Raw genomic sequence first — 22,432 nt, 5'->3', positions numbered from 1 at the left:
TTCGGGGGAGGGGGAGTGAGAGAACAGGAAGTAAAGATGGAGAGAGTGATGATCTGGGAGAGAGATGGGGTGATGGATGGAGAAATCACTGCTCTGTCCAATCACCTTTTTTGTTCCCATAGTTGGAGGCAACTTCGGGGAAGGCAAGTATGTGAGCAGGAGAGGGACACACCCTCTAGGTACCCTATCTTCCCCCATAACCCTGGCTCCTTGGAAGGCCTGTGGCATGGGACAGAGATAAGCAGAGTGTCAGGGAAGGACTTAAGTCCTGTTGGTCAGAGGCTCCATCCAGGGCCTCCAAATGGGCCTCGGGGAGCAGATTCTTGCAAAGGTGGGCATTCATCATTTTTACATCTTCGTTCAGATCCCTAATAAGGAAGTAATAATATTGCCAAGCTTTTACCACGCTTTCTATGAGCTAGTGAGAAGACTAATTATCTGACGACACTAATAAATGGTTATGATGTTATTAAAAATGGCACCAAGCTAGGATTAATAGGCTCATCAATTGTAGGGAATCGGGTTTAACACGGTACCCGCATGGGCCGTCAGGGGCCATCGTCTTGATGGATACTGGGTTGCATGGAGGCCATGGATGAGACCCCCTCTTTTCTCCAGCTGAGGGTCAGCTTAGGAAGGTCTGGCTGCTGCTGGATTTTCTAATCCACCCCTTTGCAAATGGCTCTGCAGAGCTCTCGGGCTCCTGGGGATGCTGCGGGTGGCAAGACTGGCATCAGCCTCGTTCACTTCTGCATGTGGCCTCCACGGTCCATGGGATCCCCTCTTCCTCCCCAGCCCAGCTCACCTCGGCAAGCGACAGGCTCAGAACCTACCGGGAGCCCCATGCTCCAGAGCCCCACTCATGAAGCTCGGAGGGAGGGGGGAGCTGATAAATGGAGATGCCTGTGGGGCTTGCTGACTGATTTCCATAATAATTACAGTTATTACCAATAACGGTGACAACACCACTCCCTCCCATTTAGACTGAATTCCGCCATCTAGGAGCTCTTTCCCCACCAGTTGTCGCCTCTGACAACAAGCGGGGAGGAACACAGGGCAGGGATCATTATTCTCACTGTTGAGTTAGGAAATGAGCTCAGGGAGAAAAAGGGACTTTCTGAAGCTCCCTCCCCAGCCTCAAAGGAATAGCCGTAATGATAAAAATAAAACAATAGAAGCAAGTACTGACACGGTGCTAACTATGCAGTACACATATGTGAACTTAGTCCTCACAACAGCCTGTGGGGGAGGGGGCTATTATTATCATTCCCATTTTACAGCTGAGGAAACTGAGGCACAGAGAGGTTAAGAAACTTGTCCAGGAGCACACAGCTAGTAAGTGGGAGAATGGGAATCAAATCCAGCCCAAGTTCATGCTCTTTACCATTAGCCTCTGCCGCCAGCCTTCCCTGGGAGATCCACTTCCTAGGGCCGAGGAAATGATTCCACCAGTGAGGCTCTTCTTGAGCCTTCTTGCTCTGAGCTCCAGCCTCCTTCCCTTCCCAGATCCCCTCTGACAGGCGCAGGAGGGCTAACACAAGAAGGCCCTGATGCCACCTGCCTGCACTTGGGGAGGAGAAGTGATAATAATCCTTTTGGCTGAGGCTTTTCAGGTTGCAAAGACTTACTATATGAACCTTCCCTGCCCTGGGTCCTGGGGTCAGATGGCTTTCTGCAGAGGTCAGAGCCCAAGGCTTCAGAAGCGGAGAGCCTCCAAAGATTCTTTGAGTCCCAGCTCCACTGCTTACTGGCTGGGAGCCTTCACCTCTCTCTGCCTCAGCTTCCTTGTCTGTTAAATGAGTGGTAATAACAGTACCTACCTCACTGGGTTGTTGTAAGGATAAACGAGAGAAGGAATATGAGGGGTCTGGTGGTACAGATCCATTGCATTCATTAACAGGTATTTGATAGAAAATGCTTCTGGAAAGTTGAAGGCCCTGAGCTGGAAGGCAGGCAATGTTTAGTCTGTGCTGGGTGAGCCTGAACCAATGGCTCCTTTGTCTCCATCTCTCCTTCCCCCAGGGCCGCAGTCTGCCAGGATGCCCCACCCTGACGTGCACAGAGGACTTGGCCACGCCTCCTGGGAGGTCCTTGGTCCCTTGTGCTCCCGCCTCACTTACGTGGTCAATGAGCTCCTTGATCATGCCGTTCCACTGGCCCTTGTCGTCCTGTGCCCCATATTTCCCGTCCTCCACCAGCCGGATCTCGTAGGAGAAGCCCAGGATGTGGGCCAGTTCCTTGAGCAGGTCGATGCAGTAGCCCTCGAACCGGTCATTCCCGAACAGGGTCCTGTCGGACTTCCGGAACATGACAAAGGGCTCCTCCTGCGGGGACAGATGGGAGAGGGGCAGACAAAGGCTGAGTGGGTGGGGCAGGTCCAGCTGGGGCCAGAGAGCTTGGGCCAGGTCCTCTGCAAGGGTGTTCTAAGCCATCTTCAGGGGGGGCTCAGAAGAATGGCCTGCTAAGTCAGGAGAGGCAAAACGTACTTCCTGAGAGCCAACTTTGTGCCTCGCAGATGGCCACCTACTGACATGCACCAGCACCTAGTAGGTCCTTACTGATTTGATCGTCCAATGATCACAGAGCTAGAAACTAGTGGAACTGGGATTTGAACTCAAGACTGTGATTCTGAATCCCACGCTCTCTCTGCTGCACCGTCAACACAGGCCAGTGGTCCCCAGACCAGCAGCAACAGCCGGACACTTGTCAGAAATGCACATTCTCGGGCCCCACCCAGACATACTGGACCAGAAACTCTGGGGTGGGGCCTGGCAATGTGTGCTATAAGAAGCCCTCCAGGGGATTCTGATGTCTGCTCCAGGGTGAGCACACTGCTGCAGAAGGCCCTTCATCGTTTCTTCCCTGACTGCTCCCCAGCTCCTGTCTAACTGATGAGATCTCCCTGCTCCCTGACACCTTTCTCTCTTTCCAAGGATCTAGCCCCCAGCGTTAGGACCTGCCAGTGAGTGATTCCTGATGACTATGATAGTTTGCATGTGTACGTGCCAGGCGCCAGCAAATCAGCAGATGAGGTGGTGCCCGTGGGGGTCCAGTGCAGAGCCCAGCAGAGCAGGAGGGCTCAGTGGACAGTAGCTGGTATTGCCTCCCTTAGCCTGAGTTTCAGCCTTCTGGGGGTAGATACGAGTAACTCCATTCTGTAGATGTACAAAGTGAATCCACGAGGATAACGTAACTCGTGGGAGCTCACTCAGCTGCCATAGAGAGAGGATTTGACTCAAGTCGGCGTGGTCCCAGAGCAGGAGCTCTTAACCACCTCACTGTGCCAGAGGCCCTGAGTCATATGGTGCCTCTCCCTAGTGGGCAGGGGGTCCTCAGAAGGTGGCTTGTGGGTCCAGAGCATAGGTGACAGCTGTCCCACATCAGGTTCCCTCCCTCCCAGGTGACAGGGAGCCAGTGAAGGGCTTTGAAAGGGCATGACTGTCTGATTTCTCATTTAGAAATAAACTCCTGGCAACCCTGCGAAGAATAACTGGGAGTAGAGGCAGGAAAACCTTGGAAAGAAGCTACTGACCTCATCCAGTATGAGATACACAGAGTAAGGAACGGAGGTGGATGGGTTGAACTCTCAGCAAACTCATCATTTACTGAGTTCCTACTATGCACCAGGCATTGATTTAAACTCTTTTTCAGAGTGAAAAAGCCTCATAAGCTTTCAAGATAGGTGACATTACTGTATGCTGACACATATATATGGATTCTAAAAAAAAAACAAAACTGGTTCTGAAGAACCTAGGGGCAGGACAGGAATAAACATGCAGACGTAGAGAATGGACTTGAGGACACGGGGAGGGGGAAGGATAAGCTGGGACGAAGTGAGAGAGTGGCATGGACTTATATATGCTACCAAATGTAAAACAGACAGCTAGCTAGTGGGAAGCAGCCGCAGAGCACAGGGAGACCAGCTCGGTGCTTTGTGACCACCTAGAGGGGTGGGATGGGGAGGGTGGGAGGGAGACGCAAGAGGGAGGAGTTATGGGGATATATGTATATGTACAGCTGATTCACTTTGTTATAAAGCAGAAACTAACACATCACTGTAAAGCAATTATACTCCAATAAAGATGTTAAAAAAAAAAAGATAGGTGACATTATCCCCATTTGATAGATGAGAGAACTGAGGCTCAGAGAAGGTCAGTAAGTTGCCCAAGGTCACACAAGAGTTGAATTACAGTCTGGTGGAGTTCAGGTTCAGTCCTTCCTGCCTGTAGCTCCTTGGCCTCTTTCTGGGCCTTAACCTTCCCCCAAGCCACCTTGGCACCCTCTCGTGAAGGAATGCCTCGAGCCTTCAGCTGATGGGTGACAACCATTAGCTGACAGAATCCGCCTGTGGGGGGAAGCTCATGTCCACATGCCCATAAGAAGAGCACACACCTCATCTGGAGGCGCATCGTCATTCTCTCAAGTGGTGGGGCCATTCCTTTGACACTGTGGGCCCCTGAGCAGTGAAGGGGGCCCTCATCAGGGGTCCTCAGGCACAGAAACCCACCGGCAGCCTCTTGCCAGGCTCCTGCTGCGGAGGGCGGGCTAGATTCTCTGGCCCTGGTTCCCTGGCAACGCTACCTCTCAAAATCCCATCCCATGACTGATTCATTCTAGGTTTTCAACAGTCCTTTGGGATGCTGCAGAGAAAGGGCAAGGCAGTGTCTGAATCCCCAAGGGGTTCTGAGAAAAACCACCTCTCAGTCTAACTGGGTGAAAAGCTGGGTCCTTTGGCTAGACTCCATGCTAAATCTCAGGGCCTCCCATCCCCAACTCCAACCAAGCAGCTCACAAGTTTGGAGAAAAGAGTTGAGGAGGTGCCGGGGAAGGGGCTGAGACTACATGGAGGGAAGGGAACTTAGGCTATTGTGGACCCTGCCTTTGTGCAAATTAATCTCTGGGATGGTGCTGCCCTGAACCTTGGCACAGGGCCTGCGGAGAGGGCCTGGGTGAGATTTCAATCCCATCTCAACTGTTAGGTCAGATGCTCTTGTGCAGTGAACGAACTGTACCACGGCACCTGGTAGCCCTGATGTTAGCTCAAGGAAAGAATTAAAGAGAAGGTAGTCTCTTTGCCAGGTGAGTCACCAACCACCTATAGATTCCTAAGCAAAATCGACCTCCTTCTGTAAAATGGGGATAATAATAGAATCTACCTTACAGGATTGTTGTTAGGATAAGATGAGTCAATCTGTGAAAAGCACTTAGTGCCTGGTAAATGTAAACTGCAATATTATTATTCGTGTATTATTAATATCATTATCATCTTGCTGTGCACGGGGTCGCCTGTTATTGCAGTGACCTGTCCAGCCTAGAGACCATGCCCAATGTCACCAAAGGTTAAAAATCACAGCTAGCAGCAGAAAGCTATTTCAGGAAAGGTCCCTGAGATAGCTCACTTCCTGACCCTCTCTCCGAGACCCTCCCAGGCCCTATCCTCTAAAATTAGCACTTCATTTGTGAAGCCACCCCAGCCCCAGAATCTATACATCTTCATATAAATACGCTGCCTTTGGAGCAGCTGTAAAATGCCATTAATTTCAGGAAGTGCTTTGCGGATGGCATACATATTTAACAGCCAAAGCCCAGAGCATTAAAATGGTGCTTGCCTTAGTAATGTGTCTCTAGACCTGCAACATTTCCTAGGGGGTAATTCTGAACTCCGCCAACTACTTATTCATGGACTATTTCACAATTTATTACTGGAAATGTCCAGACAGCCAATTCACAAGCTCTCTCGGCTGCTAATCGATTGCTCAGTGAAGGTGCCCTCAATTTCATAACTTCGCTCTCTCCTATTGCTCTGGGAGAACAGCCGTAGGAATGGGGGTAATATTTCTCTGCAACAAGTCGCAGGAAACAAGAGTCCAGAAAAATAACCTTTTCCTACTTTTCATTGCTAGGGCTCTCAGTCTAGTTTCTTAGTCTAGTTTCACCAGCGTGAGAGCCGAGTGACAGGACCTGTGGAGTTGGAAGAGGGTGTCTTGGAGCGGGTAGGGAAAGCCAAGGGTTACCTACCTAAGAGCTCTGTTCCCAAGCCCCTGCTGGCTTAGGCCATCTCAACACACACCTGCACACGCATGCGCTGTGTATGCACACAATGCCACTGGCACGAATACACCCCATTCTCGGATGTTCTGACCTGCTCAGACACAGAAGCCAAGGAAGGACCCTGGCCCCCAGGCCTCGGCTTCTGCCAGTTAGAACCAGGACAGATCATTAGCAGTCCGGTCCTCCCAGCAGGTGGAGCCTAGAGTGGTTCCTGGCCTGGGATGGTTCTCCCAGCCCACATCCTGGTCTCCCCAGCTTCCCCTCTCTTGTGCCAGGTGTGCAGGTCCGGCTTGCCTGGCAGTTGTGCCTAAATGGGTTACAATGCGCACATGGCACAAACATACCCAATGGTGCAAGTCCAGACACCTGTGTGTAGCCAATCCCACACCTGCACAGGTGCCCACACGCGTGCCGACACCACTGCTCACTTCAGCAGCCCCAAGATCCCCGAACCTTCCAAAGCAGGGCCCCCCAGGAGCGAGTTGAGTGTGTTTTCTTGGTGCGTGAGCAGAGCTTTGGGCAGATGAATGTTTCACGAGCTCATGGAAGAGCGGAACCTGAGCAGAAGCTGGGGCCTGGCAGGGAGAGGGTGGGGTGGGGGGCGGGCTTCCAGCCTCTTGCTGCTGCTGCTGCTTCCGCCTCAGGAAGGGGGAAGAGCCCGTGGCTCTGAGGGGGTCAGAGAGGGCGAGGTCCGGGCTCTGTCCATCTCTCTGTCCAGGCTAATGCGACCTTAGCACCTAACCCCGGGATTCAGGATGGAGGAGGAGAGAGGGGGCTTTGGGGGCAGCCCCCATATCTCCCTGTGTTCTCTGCCACATCCAGATTCCAGGGACCAGAAGAGGAGGAGAGACTCCCTCATCAGGGTCTCAGGTCCAGCCCTGTTCTCCAGGGCAAAGCTGGTGGATGTTCTTGTACCCAGGCTTGGTACCTGCCTGTCACTCAAAGCACTGTTGCCCTGACAACACACTTCCCGAGAGGCAGGGGCCAGTGCTCTCTGTGGGAGGTGCTGGCCCTGCTTTCAGGCTGCCAAGCTTGGGGTTGGGTTTTCAGCCAGAGCGTCTGGGCTGGGCTGGGCTGGACACTCCCCACAACTGGTGCTGCTGTCCCCAAAAGCCCAAGCTGAGAGCACTGTACCCCGACCAACCCCGCCCAGGGCTCTGGGACATGCAGACCACGCTGAGACTTTCAGGAGACTCCGAGGACATTTTCAGCTGGACACAGAGAGTTTCTTGGAGACCAGTGTAAAGGCTGTGTGTCACATCCTCTGTCCCCGCTCTGCCTCCGGGAAAGACTGGGCTTCTCTCAGGGAAGAAGTAGACCCAACCCTCCATGATCTCTGGACAGTGGGGCTGGAGACAGCTGGATCATGGGTCATTCCCAGACCATGCGAGTATCTGACCCTGCATAACGGGGTTAGGATGGTGGGACATCTGCTTCAAGTGGGTCAGTAGCCATGTCAGAGGTCAAGGCAAAGGAGTCCAGGGGTAGGGGATTATCACAATGTCAGGGCCAAGGGCTCAGACTTTGAGGTGGTGGTTGGGATGTGGAGCTTTATGTATCAGCAGGAGATTAGAGCTATGAGGGGCTCAGGAGGTCCCAAACCCTAGTGCTTGCAGGGACCAGTCAGGAAACACCTGTATAAGCAGCCAAGAGTAAGCAGTATGGAATGGTGGGGTCTGTGGTGAGCCAGGGAATGCCCATCAGGCCTTAAAGACATTCAAATCCAAGCTCAGCGTTTATAATGCACCCTGACAGAGATAAGCTCTGTGACCATGGTCAGGAGTCAATCTTCAGTGAAGTTCAGGGCGCTGGTTGTGGATGGAAGCAGAGGTTTTCTCTAGAACTCTCATTCTGCTTATTTAAAACCCGAGCTTACTGGGGACTCGATTTATAATCCATAATAACAATAGCAGCCATTACTTAGCACACACTCTGTGCCATTTATTTTTATTAATCATTCATCCTCTCAACTCCATGAAGTAAGGACAATGATTATCACCTCTCTTTCACAGATGGGGAATAGAGACACCAAACGACTAAGCAGTTTTCCAGGGTCGTACAGCTAGTGAACAGTAAAGCCAGGACTCAGACCCAAAGGTTTGAGTCTCTTAACCATCACAGTCTGGCCCTTGTGTCCTGGTCACACTTGCATGTCGCCAAGAGCTGCTGGGCTCATGTTTGCCCGGATGAAGGGCAGGTGAACCGATGGAGCTGCATCCAGGCTGCCAGCCAAGGGGGCGTCTCTCCTTCCTTGGGGTGCTAAGAGCCAGCTGGATGATGTGGGCGGGACCCTCAGTGAGCAACTGAGTGCAGCAGGTCGGGACCTTTGCAAGAAGCTTCCAGTATTGCCCAAGAAACTGTGAGAAGAGCACAAGGATATCTGTGGGATTCTACCTCTGCAGGTGTAGATAAATCCCCTGCGGCTTTGCAGAAGGGTCTTATGCCCTTGAAACCAGGCTGCTGTCACTTTAATAAAATTTAACCCTGTGGTCACTGAAGGTGTGTGTATTTTGCATCCTTTTGGTATATTATCTTTAACTCCCCTCTTACCGTTAGAGTACTGTTTTGTGGCTGGATCAACTCAGCTCATTTAATCATCTCTCCTAATCTCTCCGAGCACATCCGTTTTACCTTTTTTTAATCTTGTCTTCTGAAAAGTGTTTTAATTATATCTCACATTTTATGCAGCTCTGCTTTTAATCTTTTACCACCTTTTTATTATTTTATTTTTACCCTTTTATATTTTAGCTTTGTCACACTTTTATCCTTTTGCTTTCTGACATTTTGGTTTTACACTTTTCACCTTCTCTAGCCAGAACTGTTAATTATTTATTTTACTTTTTTGTCTCTCTTTGTAGCTTTCCTTTTAATCTCATTCCTTATTTTCATTTTTCTCTTTATTATTTTCCTTTTAACCTTTATTTTGTTCTCTTTCAACTTTCCTTTTATCTTTTCTATTTTTATCCACATTAATATTCCTTTAATCGCTCATCACACTTCATTCTAATCCCTTTGCTCTTTTCATGTCTTTTTAATCTTTATTTTTTGCTTTATTCTTTTTCATTTATTTTTTATTATATGTTATAGGTGTACAATATAGTGATTCACAACTTTTAAAGGTTATACTCCATTTATAGTTATTATAAAATATTGGCTATATCCCCCATGTCGTATACTATATCCTTATTGCTTATTTTATTTTTCATCTTTAAATTTTTTGTTTTTACAATTTTTTTCCCTGTTCCTGATGAGATCTTTTGACTTACTGGTTTTATAGTTTGATACTTTTATTTTTTAAGTTAACAAAATGTCAATCAGGCAGGCAGGATGTCTGGTTTTGGGGAAGATGCCAGTGAGGGTCTCACTCCCGAAAGGTGGGTGTGGAGAGGTGTCTCCCCAGCCATCTCCTTCTGGCTCTATCAGCAGCATGTTCAGAACTGCTAGGTCTTCATCAGCTTTAACATGGATCCTCTTAATAGTCATAAGCCTGGAGACTGGGGATGACAGCCATAGGCTACAATTGCTCCCTGGAAGCTGATGGTGCCCCTGGAGTCTGCTGCTTACTGGATTCTTGGGAGGGTGGGGTTTAGCTATTACATCCCTTCTTCCTCCATGGTGTCCGGCACCCAGCCACTGAGCATATACCTGGCACTAGAGGGAGGGCATAGGACCGTCCAGTAGGGCCTGGCCAAACCAGGTTGAGCTCCCTTTTTTGGTATAGAGTGACCTCAGCACATGGTCCTGACAATCATATTTGCTTCATTATAAGGAGAAGCTGACCAGGGCCATAATTGTCCTCGAAGGGCCTTTGGTCAGAATCCACTGGGCTGTGATCAGGCTGCCTCCCCACTTCACGGCCCAGCTTGGGCCCCAAGAGCAGTGCTACGTCTCTGAGAGGGTGAGTCCTGAGCCTCCGGACACCCTGGAGGCCTTCCAGGCGGGGCTGGTGCACATGGAGTGGGCACAGCGCTGGCCATAGCTGGCCAGCAGCCTGGGTGTCCTTTCTCTCACCCTGAGTTTCAAGCCTCACAGAGCCTGGGAGACCCCAAAAGCCATTCCTTGGGTTGAAATGGTCAGAAGAAGGAAGCACTATTCAGTCCTGGGCAGTGGAGGGAGGGTGGCAGGGAGAATGGTCATAGCCGTGGCCAAGAGCACTGGGGACAGGACACTGTGGGTGGTGGCACGTGTGTGGGCTCCCAGCACCCGCCGGGCTGGGGGGACCAGTGGGAAGGGCCTTTTCCCTGGGAACTGGGGTGGAAGAGGCAGACCCCAAGTCCTGGTGCAGAAGGCAGGTTACCCCTCCTTCCTTCTACCCAGCACAGTTCCTCTCAGGCATCAGGGGCTCAGGGACTGGGTGGGAGTGAGATGCAAACACACAGGCCTCTGCAGCAGGGCTGGCCAAGCAGGTCCCAGACAGGCAGGAGGGCTGGCCTGCTCTGCCTTTGGGAAGAGGCCGCTCACAGCCACCTCCTGGGGTCTCTGGCCTGTGGCCATGAGCAGTGTTGCTGTCTCCCAACTGCTCTCTGGGGGCTTTCTGAGGGACCCTCAATGTTTCCACCTTCCTCCCCCATCTTCCAGCCTCCCAGCAGCCTCATAAGAGATGCCTGGCCTATGCTGGGTGGGGTGATGGAGGGGTCTTTCCAGCCCCGACGGCCAGCCCGCCCCCAGTTCACAGCCCCTCCTGCAGGGCTGCAGCTCTTACCAGCACAGTGGTGACGATGAGGGACCTGTTTGTCAGAGAGTCGGTGACGTTAGGGCCTCGGCCTCTGGCAACCTCCGTGATGTTGAGCCCCTCGGCAGGACTCCACACCCCAACCTGGATGGACAGACAGATGGAGAACAGGAGGCTGAGTCCGCGGTCTCTCCATCCTTTCTCCACGCCAGCAACCTCCTTGTCTCCTTCCCATCCTTCATGAGTATCGTCATCGCTAATGTGTTTCGAGCCAACATTTCTGGCAACCCTGCTGCCTCCCTCCTTCCCAGAGGAAGCCCCCAAGGTGCTCAGTCTCCTGAATTCTGCCACCTCCCCATTTGCTAGCAAACCCGCCACAGCTGGAAGGGAAAATGCAGAGGGAGAAAATGAACATAAAGACGGCCCAGGGGGCACAGCAGAAGCCAGCCTGGGGTGGAGCAGGTGCCATGAGGAAGTCAGTTAGGGTCAGGGCCAGGTCTTGCCCTGGGACAGAGTCACCCTGAGCCTGGGGGGCCTCCCGCCTCCTGGGGAAGACCTGGGCACCAGCTGCTCACTGGGTCTCAGCGTGTGCCAGCTCTGGGGCCAGATGCCCTCCAAAGCCCAGGACAGGGCCTGGCGCGAGGGAGATGTTTCCTAGGCATCTGTGGAAGGACAACGAGATGTGTCACGTGCAGGAAGGCAGGCATAGCAGGATGCTGGTCTTTGCAGCTATTTGGGGGCAGAATAGAGTGGAAAACCCTCACTGGGGGCACTGGATGCCACTCGGTTAGAAGGCAGTTTGCTTTGTGGTTTTACACCTAAAGGTGGCAGACACTCTGGCCGAGGTGGCATAACCTCTGTCCCCATGGTGCCCTTGTGGATACGAGGCCTGGGGCTGGAGGGAAGCAAGGGAAGATCAAGTTTACAAATCGTTCTAAAGCCCTGGGCCTCTTGAAGATCCTTTGGGACCCAACTCTGCCCAGCTCTGAGTCCATCGCAGTTCCTCTCTCTCAAGGAAGGTTCTGGCCTGCCCATTCTGTCCTTGTCCCAGTTAGGGTGGGGTACTCAGGAAACTTAATCAATTAAACAGGGAGGCCGAATGCAAACATCCCATTAAGAGAGCTATGCATAGCAGAGAGACATGTAATCATGCTTGCTTAATTCTGCTTTAATCCCCCCAAAGCCACCGGCTGGAGCTGGCTGGATCAGTTATGACCCGGCTGAGCAAACAGAAGTGATGAGAGAGAAGTGATGAGAGGCAGAGCAGCTGTGTTTGGGGGCTCAGCACCCTCTCCAGGCAGCCTCTCTGTCTATGCAGACCCCGCCGCCAGAGCCAAATGGAGAGCAGACAAGCAGACAGCGTCAAAGAGGCTCTTCTCTCAAGGGGGCTGAGCTTAGAGCCCAGCCCAGCACGAGGGACCCTAGCGGCGGGCCTGGGTGCAGGAGGCGCTCAACAGACAGCTTGGCTGGCGGCCAAGTGACCAGCAGGAGCCCTCACCCCAGCAAGCATCTATTGAGCTCCAACTGCAGGACCTGCTGGACACCAGGTGCCGTGGGGTTGTGAGAACAGTTAAGACTGAGGAGGACCCAGTCTTCAGAGGCTCTCCGCCCTCAATCTGGTCACCTGTGTCTAGGTATAGTAAAGAGTTTTTCTCGAGTATTAGCTGTGGTTGATTTGTGTCGTTGCCGGAGGGCTGGTGGGAGCTGCGGGTAGGCTCAGATGGCAAGAGTGCTCTGATGGGCAATTACTGATGCCTGCCACAGGCGCAGGAGTGGGAGGTGGTGGCATACCTGCCATCTAATTGCCATCCTTAGAATTTTAGGCTATCCCCAGAGATGGAGAGCTGAGAGAGCAAGACTGAGACAGGGACTTGAGTGACAACTATTGCAGTAGTCCTGCCAGAGGAGGAAGAGGGCTCCCTGGCACTGCAGGAGTCTAAATAGGAGCTGGCAGAGTGCTTGATAAGCTATGGTTTGAATAGGGTTGGACCAACGGGCCGCAATCATCTTAGGAGGAGAGGGCACAGCGCCTGTCCTTAGGGGCCTGATGCTGTATGTGGCTGAAAGAGTTGCAGAAGAGTGGTTGCCCTGGCCACCCGGCCCCAGCACAGTGGCCCCATGAGTCCGTGGGAAACTCAGGATTGAATAAAGTCACCTCGGCCACAAAGTGCAACACAGGCAGAGCCAGGTCCATGCCTGTGGGAATGAACCAAGGAAACAGGCTACTCCTGCAACTGGGGAGCTCGCAAGGGCAAAGGCCTGGAGGCGCAGGAGGGAGTGGGTATGACCGGGCCATGGGGAATGTTTGTGGGTGGGGCAGTGGAGACTAGGCCTGGAGAGGTAACCGGGGCGTTTCCTGGAGAGCCTTCAAGGCCGGGTGAGGGACTGATACTGAATGCCTTGGCACTGGGGAGCCGTGCTCAGTCCCAGGGCACGACAGAGCTTCATCTGTGTGTACACTCAGGATGGCTGGAGGGCCCGGCAGTGGAGGCGGGAAGCCAGGTTGGGGTGTTAAAATAATCCAAGGAAGAGGCCCGGACCAGAGAGGGTGGAGGAGGAGAGGAGAGGAATCAAGGGTTCCTGAAGGATCACAGGCATCAGGGGTGGCCACTTCACTTCCGGCCTCTTTTGCATTTTAGACACCCCCCTCTCCCAGGGTTGGAGAGGTGCCCTGGTGGCTCCCAGAGACCAGCCTGCTGTGGGAGAGGGTGTGGCTGAGCCCCTAGCTCCGAGGTCCCAGGGGATGCTGAGAATCAGGGGCTAATGTGAAATTCCCTTCTCAGGCCAGCAACCTGACTTTGTCAGAATATGCTGAAGGTTCCCAGGGATCAGAATCGGCCCCATTACAAACATTTCTACGGTAGCCAGATGGGAGGCCCGGCCCCGTGGGCTTGCTTTCCACATTGAAATTCCCCGGAATCGCAGAGGCCTTAGAAGCATACAGTGGGGAGTTCAGAATCCACGTGCTTCTACCTCTCTCCAAGAGTAACAATCACCTCCAGGGCTTCCCTGGCGGCGCAGTGGTTGGGAGTCCACCTGCCGATGCAGGGGACGTGGGTTCGTGCCCCGGTCCGGGAGGATCCCACATGCCGCAGAGCGGCTGGGCCCGTGAGCCATGGCCGCTGAGCCTGCGTGTCCGGAGCCTGTGCTCCGCAACGGGAGAGGCCACAGCAGTGAGAGGCCCGCGTACCGCAAAAAAAAAAAAAAAAAAAAAAAAAAAGAATCACCTCCAGTCCCCCAGACAAGCAATCGCTTTGTTCAATCTTTGCTTAAATGCCTCCAGTGACAGTGAGCTCATTACTCCCCATGCAGGCATCCCCTGGTCATTAGAAAGTTTCTCTTACCTAAGGACACGTCTGTCCTTCTGCCCCAGGACAGCCCTGCAGGGACTTAGTCTGTCTGCCCCTTGAGCCTCTCATCTCCTTTCCAGGGTAAGCATCTCTGATGGCCCTTGCTCACAGGGTGATGGTTTGGGTATCTGCCATGGACAGGCCACTGGGTTCTGCACCCCTCCAGTCTGAGAAGGCCTTCATGTTCTCTGATGGGCCAAGGCACTGGCCACACTGGGTCATGTTGAGTCCCAAGGGGCAGATGGACTGGGTCTTGCCCCCTCGCTCTGGGTCTCTGCCTGGGGTCTATTGTAGGGGATTTAAAGAGCCTCTGCTTGTTGGCCTGCCCTCCCACTCCTGAGCCCACACACCTTCTCTAGGCCATCTTCCTTCAGGCTGATGATGTCCAGATCGAAATCCGTCCGTAAGCCACTGGTTTTGTTGAAAACAATCCTTCCCGTTAATCCTTCCCATTGAGCCTGCCGGAGGGGAGAGGGCAGAGCAGCAATTCCTCGGGCTCATAAATCATCATTCGGTACAACTGTACAATGCTTCATTTTAATTACTCCTTGCACTGAGACTGTTCCCCCAAGACCATGATTAATTAATAATCACCTCCATCATTGCTAGGGCTGTGGTACGAGCCGGCAATTTCCATAAATTCTATTATGCTCTTCAGCCAGCTTTACACTTGCACCTTCTCATGTACAACACTGATCACAGATGCGCTCAGATGAGCCCCCGCCTTGAAGCCATGAGAAGGGGGAGTCCATGTTGGGTCCCCAGAGACGGGCAAGGAGGCAGGCAGGCAGGCTGTGGCAGGTGAGACCTGCCGAGGGGCAGAAAGCCAAGGGGCCAAGCCAGCTCTGGCTGTAGGACCAAACACTTGGAGTAGCCCCCAGAGAGCCGGGGGTGACAGAGAAGGTCTCCCACCCCTGCCCCTGCTCCACCCATGTCCTGGTTAAGAACTGGGGTCAGAATACAGGGTCCAACCCCAGTTGGACCTGGGATTTCATTTCACCTCGCTGCCTCAGTTACCTCATCTGTAAAATGGAACTAATAATATTACCCATCTTACCAAAATGCTATGAGGGCGAAATGAGTTAAGCCCCTTGAAAAACGGAGAACAGTGCCTGGTACAACCTGAGACCTGAATAAATGGTAGCTTTTGCTACTTTTTCTTGCCTTTAGCGTCATTAACATAGAGAGAGGCAGGCAGAGGTTCAGAGAAGGTACCAGGACCCAAACTAAGAAGGGCTCCATCTTCTAAAGCGGGGGTTGGCAAACTATGGCTCGCAGCCCAAATGGGCCCATTGCCTGTTTTTGTAAACAGTTTGAGATCACTGTCACGCCCATGGGTTTACCTATTGTCTTTTTTTTTTTTAAACATCTTTATTGGAGTATAATTGCTTTACAGTGGTGTGTTAGTTTCTGCTTTACAACAAAGTGAATCAGTTATACATATGTCTTTGATGGCTTTTGAGCTGCAACTTTGCAGTTGAATAGTTGCAAATAGAGACTGGTCTGCAAAGTCCAAAGTATTTACTACCTGACCCTTTTTATAGAAAAAGCTTGCCGACTCGACTCCCCTTCTAGACAACACCTTGCCTGCAGGCCCACAGCGTTAGGGATACCAGGTGCTTCACACTGCTCGCCTCATGAAGCCTCCACAGCAGCCTCGGCATGTGGGCCCAGTGGGTTCCTCACCCCACTGGGGTCATGACCCTTGCAGATTCTGGAGAAGCCTCCAGAGCCTCTCCGTGGCTGAAGGTTCCCCTTGCACTCACAATGACACACAAGTTCATGGGTTCCCAGATCCCTGGAGGCCTATCTATAGATTCCACATTAAAACGCACGGGAATCCCCGAGCACTCGGGCAGCTGTCCGGCACTGTCAAGTCTTGTGTATAAGGGTGTAGACAGGCATGTGTTATATTAGCTCAGGCGGAGGGGCACGCCTAGGAGGGTTCCGGGAGGCTGGAAATCAAAAGGCGATGGAATGAGTGCTTTGCACAAAGCATCCAACCTCTCTGACCTTCAGGAAGAGGAAAAGGACCTATTTCACAGGTGGTAACAAAAGTGCATAAAGGGCTTAGCAGAGTGCCTGACATACACAACTCCAGCTATTATTTTTCCTTAGTCGCTTCCTTCCATAGGGCTTCCCTGGATTAGGGCTGGCCCTTGGCTGGAGGGGGAGGGATGGTTACTTGGGCCATGGCCCGAGGCCTCAGGAGAAACCCTATCACAGAAGGCTCATCCGTGATTAGCTTCCCTGCATGAGCTCATCCGCTTCACATCACAGTTCTGCCAGGTGGGTGTCATGATTGCCCCCATTTTCCAGTCATGGCCACTGAGGCTCGAAGAGGGACTGAGCTCTGTGGGTCCCAAGTAAGGGGGGTGCCGGGCAGATTCTCACTGCGCTCAGCGGAGCTGAAGAGCTGGGGTCATCATGCCCAAGTTGACTGGGGAGAGTGTATGAAGCCCAGGGAGCTGGAGATTGGGGTTGGGGATGGAGATTTAAAGATGCATCTGACTCAGAGAGCAGATTGGTGGTTACCAGTGGGGAAGGGGGTTGGGGGACGGGCATACAGGGCGGAGGGGTCAACTGTATGGTGATGGATGGCAACTAGACCTTCAGCAGTGATCGCTTTGTAATGTATACAGATGTGGAACTATAATGTTGTACACCTGAAACTTACATAATGTTATACATGATTTTACTTCAATTAAAAAAATGCATCGGTGACAGTGAAGGCCACTGTTTCTGACTTCACAGGGAGGCTCAACTTCCTTGAGGCTGGCTCCCCAGCCCCTCTGCCTTCCCCCTCCTCTGCCTGGGGCCCCTCCCGCCTCGGGCTACCTCTCAGCCCCCAGGGAAATCACAGCAGGTGCCTTCAAACCTGCGCTGGAGGGAAGCCTTCCTCCCTGTCAGCTACAGAGGAATTAAATGTCAGCAGGTGCGTGGCCTGTCTGTGGGCAGTCGGGCAGGGGCAGGGCCAGGGCAGGGAGCCGCTGGCAGCTCCTCCCCGTGACATTTCCCAGCCCTCCCGCCCCTTCCAGCTGCCACGCAGGACTTGCTAAATGAAAGATGCTTCACACGCTCTGAACTCCGGCCTGGTATTTTCCAGCTCCTCTCGGAAATGCCAAGTCTTTAAAATGATTTACTGTCACGCAGGCAGATGGGAGACAGGCAACTTGGGAATGGTCTGAGGGAAGACGGTGTACTGGGCTCAGGCAGGGTACCTGGGTCCCGGGGATGGCCAGCTGTAGGGCCATGAGGGAGCCCTGCAGCTGCCCTGGGCCTCGGTCTCCACTTCCCTAAAATGGAGTGGAGATGAAGTTGTTTCTGAAAGGACTCTGTGAAGAAGTGAGTGGTGAGGGCTGTTTACTGGGCCGGGGCCAGCAAACAGGAGGGCCAGGTATGCCACTGTGGGCCGGTCGGTGCCCGTGAGCGGGGGGGTGGGGGTGGAGAAGGAGGCTCCCCTTTCTGTGGCGCGACAGTGACTCATCTGCTCCCTTTAGGGCTTCAGGACTGAGCCTCGAGCACTGCGAGGGGCGAGGGTGAATGGGTGGGGGACGTCCCTGAAGCTCTGGGGCCTGGAGATCCTCTTTAGCTGGAAACCCACCAGGGAGCAAGAAGCCAGAGTGAAGACAATCGTGATGATAGAAATAATAGTAAGAGCAGCCAATCAGCTTGGCACTTGCTATGTGCCAGGCCCTGTCCTAAGTGCTTCACACACCACAACTCACTTACACCTACAACAAACCTGGTATTATCTCTATTGTACAGCAGGACCTGCAGCACAGAGAGGTTCAGTAGCTTGTCTAAGGCCACACAGCTAAAAAGTAGTTAAGCTTCAAAGACACTTACGTCTGGCTCCTAAGGGTCCTAGGGTTGTGGCCTCCATCATTGAGAAACCCATGCCAGCCTCTAGCTACTGGGTTGGAGCCTGCCAAGGAAGGAGGCTCAGGGGGCTGGAAATCAGGCTTTCGAGTTCCCAGAGAACAAGCTGAAGATTGCCCAGGCCAGCCAGGCCTTGCTCAGGGCATCGGACAATCGGACTTCCTCCGCAATTCTGAGGGGTAGGATGAGAAGGGACCCTCATGGTCCTCTTCTACCACAACATCTGATACTGGAGCCCCTTCTAGGGGTGAGGGGACTGGTGCCAAGGACATAACTGCTCCCTCATGATGACTACTAGCTGGTGTTTGCCAGGTGAGGCAACTGACACTCGGAAATGTCCAGGAATTTATCTAAAGCCGCACAGCTGGGAAGAGGCAGAGAAAAGCCCAAAGGCAGTGCGTCAGACTCTAAAGCCGTATGCCTTTTAGTGTCATTCTAAAACACAGGAGGTGTCACTGGCCTCGTCCCAAGCAGTCATGGTGAACTGGGACCTCTGGAGAAGCTGCCCTGTCTGCTGAGTGGTGGGTTTCTTTGCTATTTACTCTCACTGTGTTGCATTCCTTTGCATATGGGATTACATTCATTAATGGGATGACTTGATGGACATCTCCCTAGGCGGTGAGCTCTGTCGGTGCAGGGGCCCGTCTGTTTTAGCCCCATTGGATCCCCAGCGCATGGCTCAGTGCCGGCCACCCAGCAGACCTGCACAAATAGGTAGTGAATAAATGAATGAACTCTCAAAGCAGCCTGCTTCATTCCTGGTCCATCGTGATGGCTACAAAGAGATGGTCTATATGGAGCCCTCCTAGAGGGCTTACCCTAACTGCACTTGTTGTCACCCTGGAGAGGTCACTCCCTCTGACCCAGAGTAACCCTGCCTAGATCTCGTCCCCCTGAGCCTTCCTCACCTACCATTACTGGGACTTGACTCTGCCTAGCCTTGGGCTACATGCTTCGCACATAGTTTTTCACACTGTTTTTTCAACAATGCTTTGCGGCAGGAACTCTTACTATACCCATTTTACAGTTGAGGAAACTGAGGATCAAAGAGCTAATCATCTCACCCAAAGTCACGCAGCTTGTTGTGATGGAGCCAAGGTACAAGCCCAGGCCTGAGCATCCCCGTCTGTAAAATGCGAACAATAAACTCTGCCATCCATAAGGACAACAGTGATGGAGAGTCTGAAACTAAACTTTGGCACTGTGTATTTCCATGGTCATCCTCTCAGCAGCAGGACAGGTTCTGCTCTCTGGTTCCTTTGAATCAGCTCCATGGATGGGACTTCTTCATGGTTGCCATGGTGCCAGGAGAGCCGGGTCCCAGCAGGGACCCTGGCTGGGAAGTTGGCCGATGGGCCCAAGAAGAAGAGTTAGTGGGGAGGCTGATTATTATTTACTGAGCCTCCTCTGCCCTCAGGACTAAGCACTGTCCACATGGCGCCCCATTTCGTCTTCACAGCATCCCCATGAGGCAACCAAGGCTCAGCAAGTTTCCCTAGATTGTCTGAGGTCACACAGCCAGAGGCAAAGACGCTCATCTGTTGTACTTTAAAGCCCAGTCTTTGTCCTGCTGACAATGCCGACCACCCACTGAACGCGTACTATGTGTCAAAGACTCAGCCCCTTAGTCATCCTCTTAGATTGGTCCCTATTGAGCCCATTTTCACCCGAGGAAACAGGCTCAGAGATGTGAGGTCACCGGCCCAAGTTCACATGGATTGGAAATCAATGCTGACTCCCAAACTTGGGCCCTTGACTGCTCTGCGGCCCCCGGGAGATGGCCCTGGGGCCGTCCTGGTGAGTGGGGGGCACTCACCTCCTTGATGAAGTTCATGAAGCGGCCGCCAAAGCGCCACGCCTTGTGCCGATGGCACTGCAGAGAGTTCACGGTCATCTGGGGTGCCCGCTGGTAGCACACGGACACGATGTGGACGGCGTCGTACAGTAAGGCCGCGTCAGTCTGGAGGGGAGGCCCAGGGTTGCCTGAGAGTAGCTCAGGCCCGAGAGTCCTCAGCCCACCCTGCCCTGTCTCCCTTCCCCTCCCCCACCAGAGGCAAGGGGGTCCTGGTGAGGGAAAGGTCCTGAGACCCTGGAGGCGACCCTGTCCCTGCTCCGAACGAGAAGCCAAGCTCGGATTGTCTCTGCAGCTCTGCAGACACCGGACTCCCTCCCTCTTCAGCTCAGACCTTCTCTGCCAGGCCCCGCCACCCCGCGCCGTTGTCCCTGCTATTGCCTGCCCCTACGCACACCTTCAGCTTTCCGGCCTCCCCAGCCTCCTGCCAGCCACAGCTGAAAGTCCCCCATGCCCAGCACCCACTAGTCCTTATTCCTACTCTCTGTAACCATCTGTTTCTGTGCCTGCACTCCCACACTTGGGGTGGGACTCTGTCTGATTCCTTTGTGTCCCTGGCCCCTGGCCTAAGGTCTGGCAGATACAGGGCAGGTCTTAAGAAGGAAAGTGGTGGGAGGGAAAAAAGAAATAGGGAAGAAGGAGAGAAGGAAGGGTGGAGGAGAGGGATGGAGGGAGGGAGGGAGGGAGGGACGGAGGAAGGAATGATGGGAAGGAGGGAGGGAGGGGAGCCCCCAGGTCTGGCCCTCCCGGCTGCAGTACCATCATCACTCCATCCACCAGGCCGGACTCTGCCCGGGGAGCCGCCTGCAGCCGCTCCATGGACCACTTCTCCACGATGGCCGAGACATGGGGGTTGTCCACGTTGAGGATCCGGAATCCCGTCAGGTTCACCCCTGAGTAGCGGTAGGGCTCCAGGTCTAACGCATAGAGATCCTTGACAGAGAGAGTTTCGGTAAACAAAGGTGTGGCCTGGCTGTGAGTTCCAGCCTCACCTCCCACACTCCCTGCTGGGGCCCCAGAGCAGCCGCAGCTCCCTGCAGAGCCCTGTGGAGGTGAGGCCCAGCAGTGGGGATGGAGCACCCATGGGAGCACTGCACTTGGAGTCCACTTGAGCGTGGAGGAGTCCAGCCAGCCTGCCCTGTGGCTGATCCCACTTACTCTGCTGGACCTCAGACACACCGCTCAGCCTGTTTCTTCATCTACAAAATGGGGATCATGCCTCCTCTTTAGGCCCCAGTGAAGCCGTAGACATCAAATGCCCAGCCTGGAACAGCAAAGGAGCTTGATAATGGTCATGACCGTCATCCTCTGATGGGGGAGGTCCGCTTTGGGAAGACAAAGGGCATTGGGTCTGGGCATCTCCAAGTTACCCAGAGGGAGGCTGAAGGGAGGATTTTATGCCCCCAAAGAGGGTATTTTGAAACAGTCTCTTCTGAAAACAAACTTAGGGTTACCAAAGGGAAAGGTGAGGGAGGGATAAATTAGGAGTTTGGGATTAACAGATACACACTACTATATATAAAACAGATAAACAACAAGGACCTACTGTATAGCACAGGGAAATACATTCAACATCTTGTAATAACCTACAATGGAAAAGAATCTGAAAAAGAATAGATATATAGATATACACGCATAACTGAATCACTTTGCTGTATACCTTATACAACACTGTAAATCAACTACACTTCGATAAAAGAATTAAATTAAAATAGTCTCTTCTGCCTGAGATTGAAGGAGTATAGCCGTCCTCTTCTCTACCCTTGCCCCACATCATCAGCCAGGCCCTCTCACCCCTGCCTCCTAGGAGCAGTCAGCCTGTCTGTCTGTGGGCCAGGTCATGTCCGGTCTGGTGCAATGGCCTAAAAGCCAGGAAGACAGGCCTTAATGCACGGGGGCAACCCAGCTTCAGCCCCTCCTGCCAGCTTTAGCTCTGGGGCACAGTGAGCCGGTGAGGGCAGGGGGCAAAGGGAAAGAGGGGGTTTGGCTGCAGAGGGAGGAGCCAGGTGCTAGGCTGAGAAGAGCTGGCATGAGGTGGGGGCTGGTGTGAGCAGCAGAGCTCTGTCCTCTTAAGAAAAACTACCCAAACTTGGAGATAAGGCAGACGGAGAGCAGCGTGTCCTTTCAATGTCACATAGAAGCATCGCTTAGCAGGCCCCCCAGGGATTGTGTAGTTCTCCGGCAGAATGCACCCGGGTTTGACTTCACTGTCGGCTACTGGTTAAAGGCCCAGATTCTGAGCTAATACGTAGATTTTTGCCCATAGAAAAGATAATCCCCAAGGTGGTGGTTTTATTGCCCTGTAGGATATTAATCCATTTTTGTGTCTAACTTAGCCATCTTATTTTATGTTCCCCCTACACCAAATACCTATAAATACTCAATCCTTCAAATGCTCTTTGAGCCAGCGTTGTCATCCTACTGGTTCCTTTGTTCATGACTTGAATACATCTTTCACGCATGTTCATTCTATATTTGCATAAGAGTCGTGTTACTTTTTTTTTTTTTTTTGATGAACGTAGGTCTTTATTACTATTGCTGGGTCATATGGTAATTGTATGTTTACAATTTTTTTTTAACATCTTTATTGGAGTATAATTGCTTTACAATGGTGTGTTAGTTTCT

At 52.7% G+C, this 22,432-nt stretch overlaps 1 protein-coding gene across 1 annotated transcript in view; it reads right to left on the bottom strand.

Annotated features, from left to right (window-relative positions):
- GRIK3 (glutamate ionotropic receptor kainate type subunit 3) overlaps nt 1–22,432 on the bottom strand; it is a 239,600-nt gene that overhangs the window by 39,239 nt on the left and 177,929 nt on the right. Inside the window, exons 6-10 of the mRNA XM_007104099.4 lie at nt 20,567–20,740; nt 19,772–19,915; nt 14,424–14,531; nt 10,754–10,867; nt 2,121–2,324 (exon numbers count right to left, since the gene is read on the bottom strand). Of these exons, the coding sequence (XP_007104161.2) occupies nt 2,121–2,324; nt 10,754–10,867; nt 14,424–14,531; nt 19,772–19,915; nt 20,567–20,740 (744 nt within the window). The remainder of the gene's footprint in view (nt 1–2,120; nt 2,325–10,753; nt 10,868–14,423; nt 14,532–19,771; nt 19,916–20,566; nt 20,741–22,432) is intronic.

Source organism: Physeter macrocephalus, chromosome 3 (assembly GCF_002837175.3).
Source record: "Physeter macrocephalus isolate SW-GA chromosome 3, ASM283717v5, whole genome shotgun sequence".
NCBI classification, from domain to species: Eukaryota; Metazoa; Chordata; class Mammalia; order Artiodactyla; family Physeteridae; genus Physeter; species Physeter macrocephalus.
The sequence above is the reverse complement of the archived record's forward strand: the minus strand, read 5'-3'. Positions and strand labels throughout refer to the sequence as shown.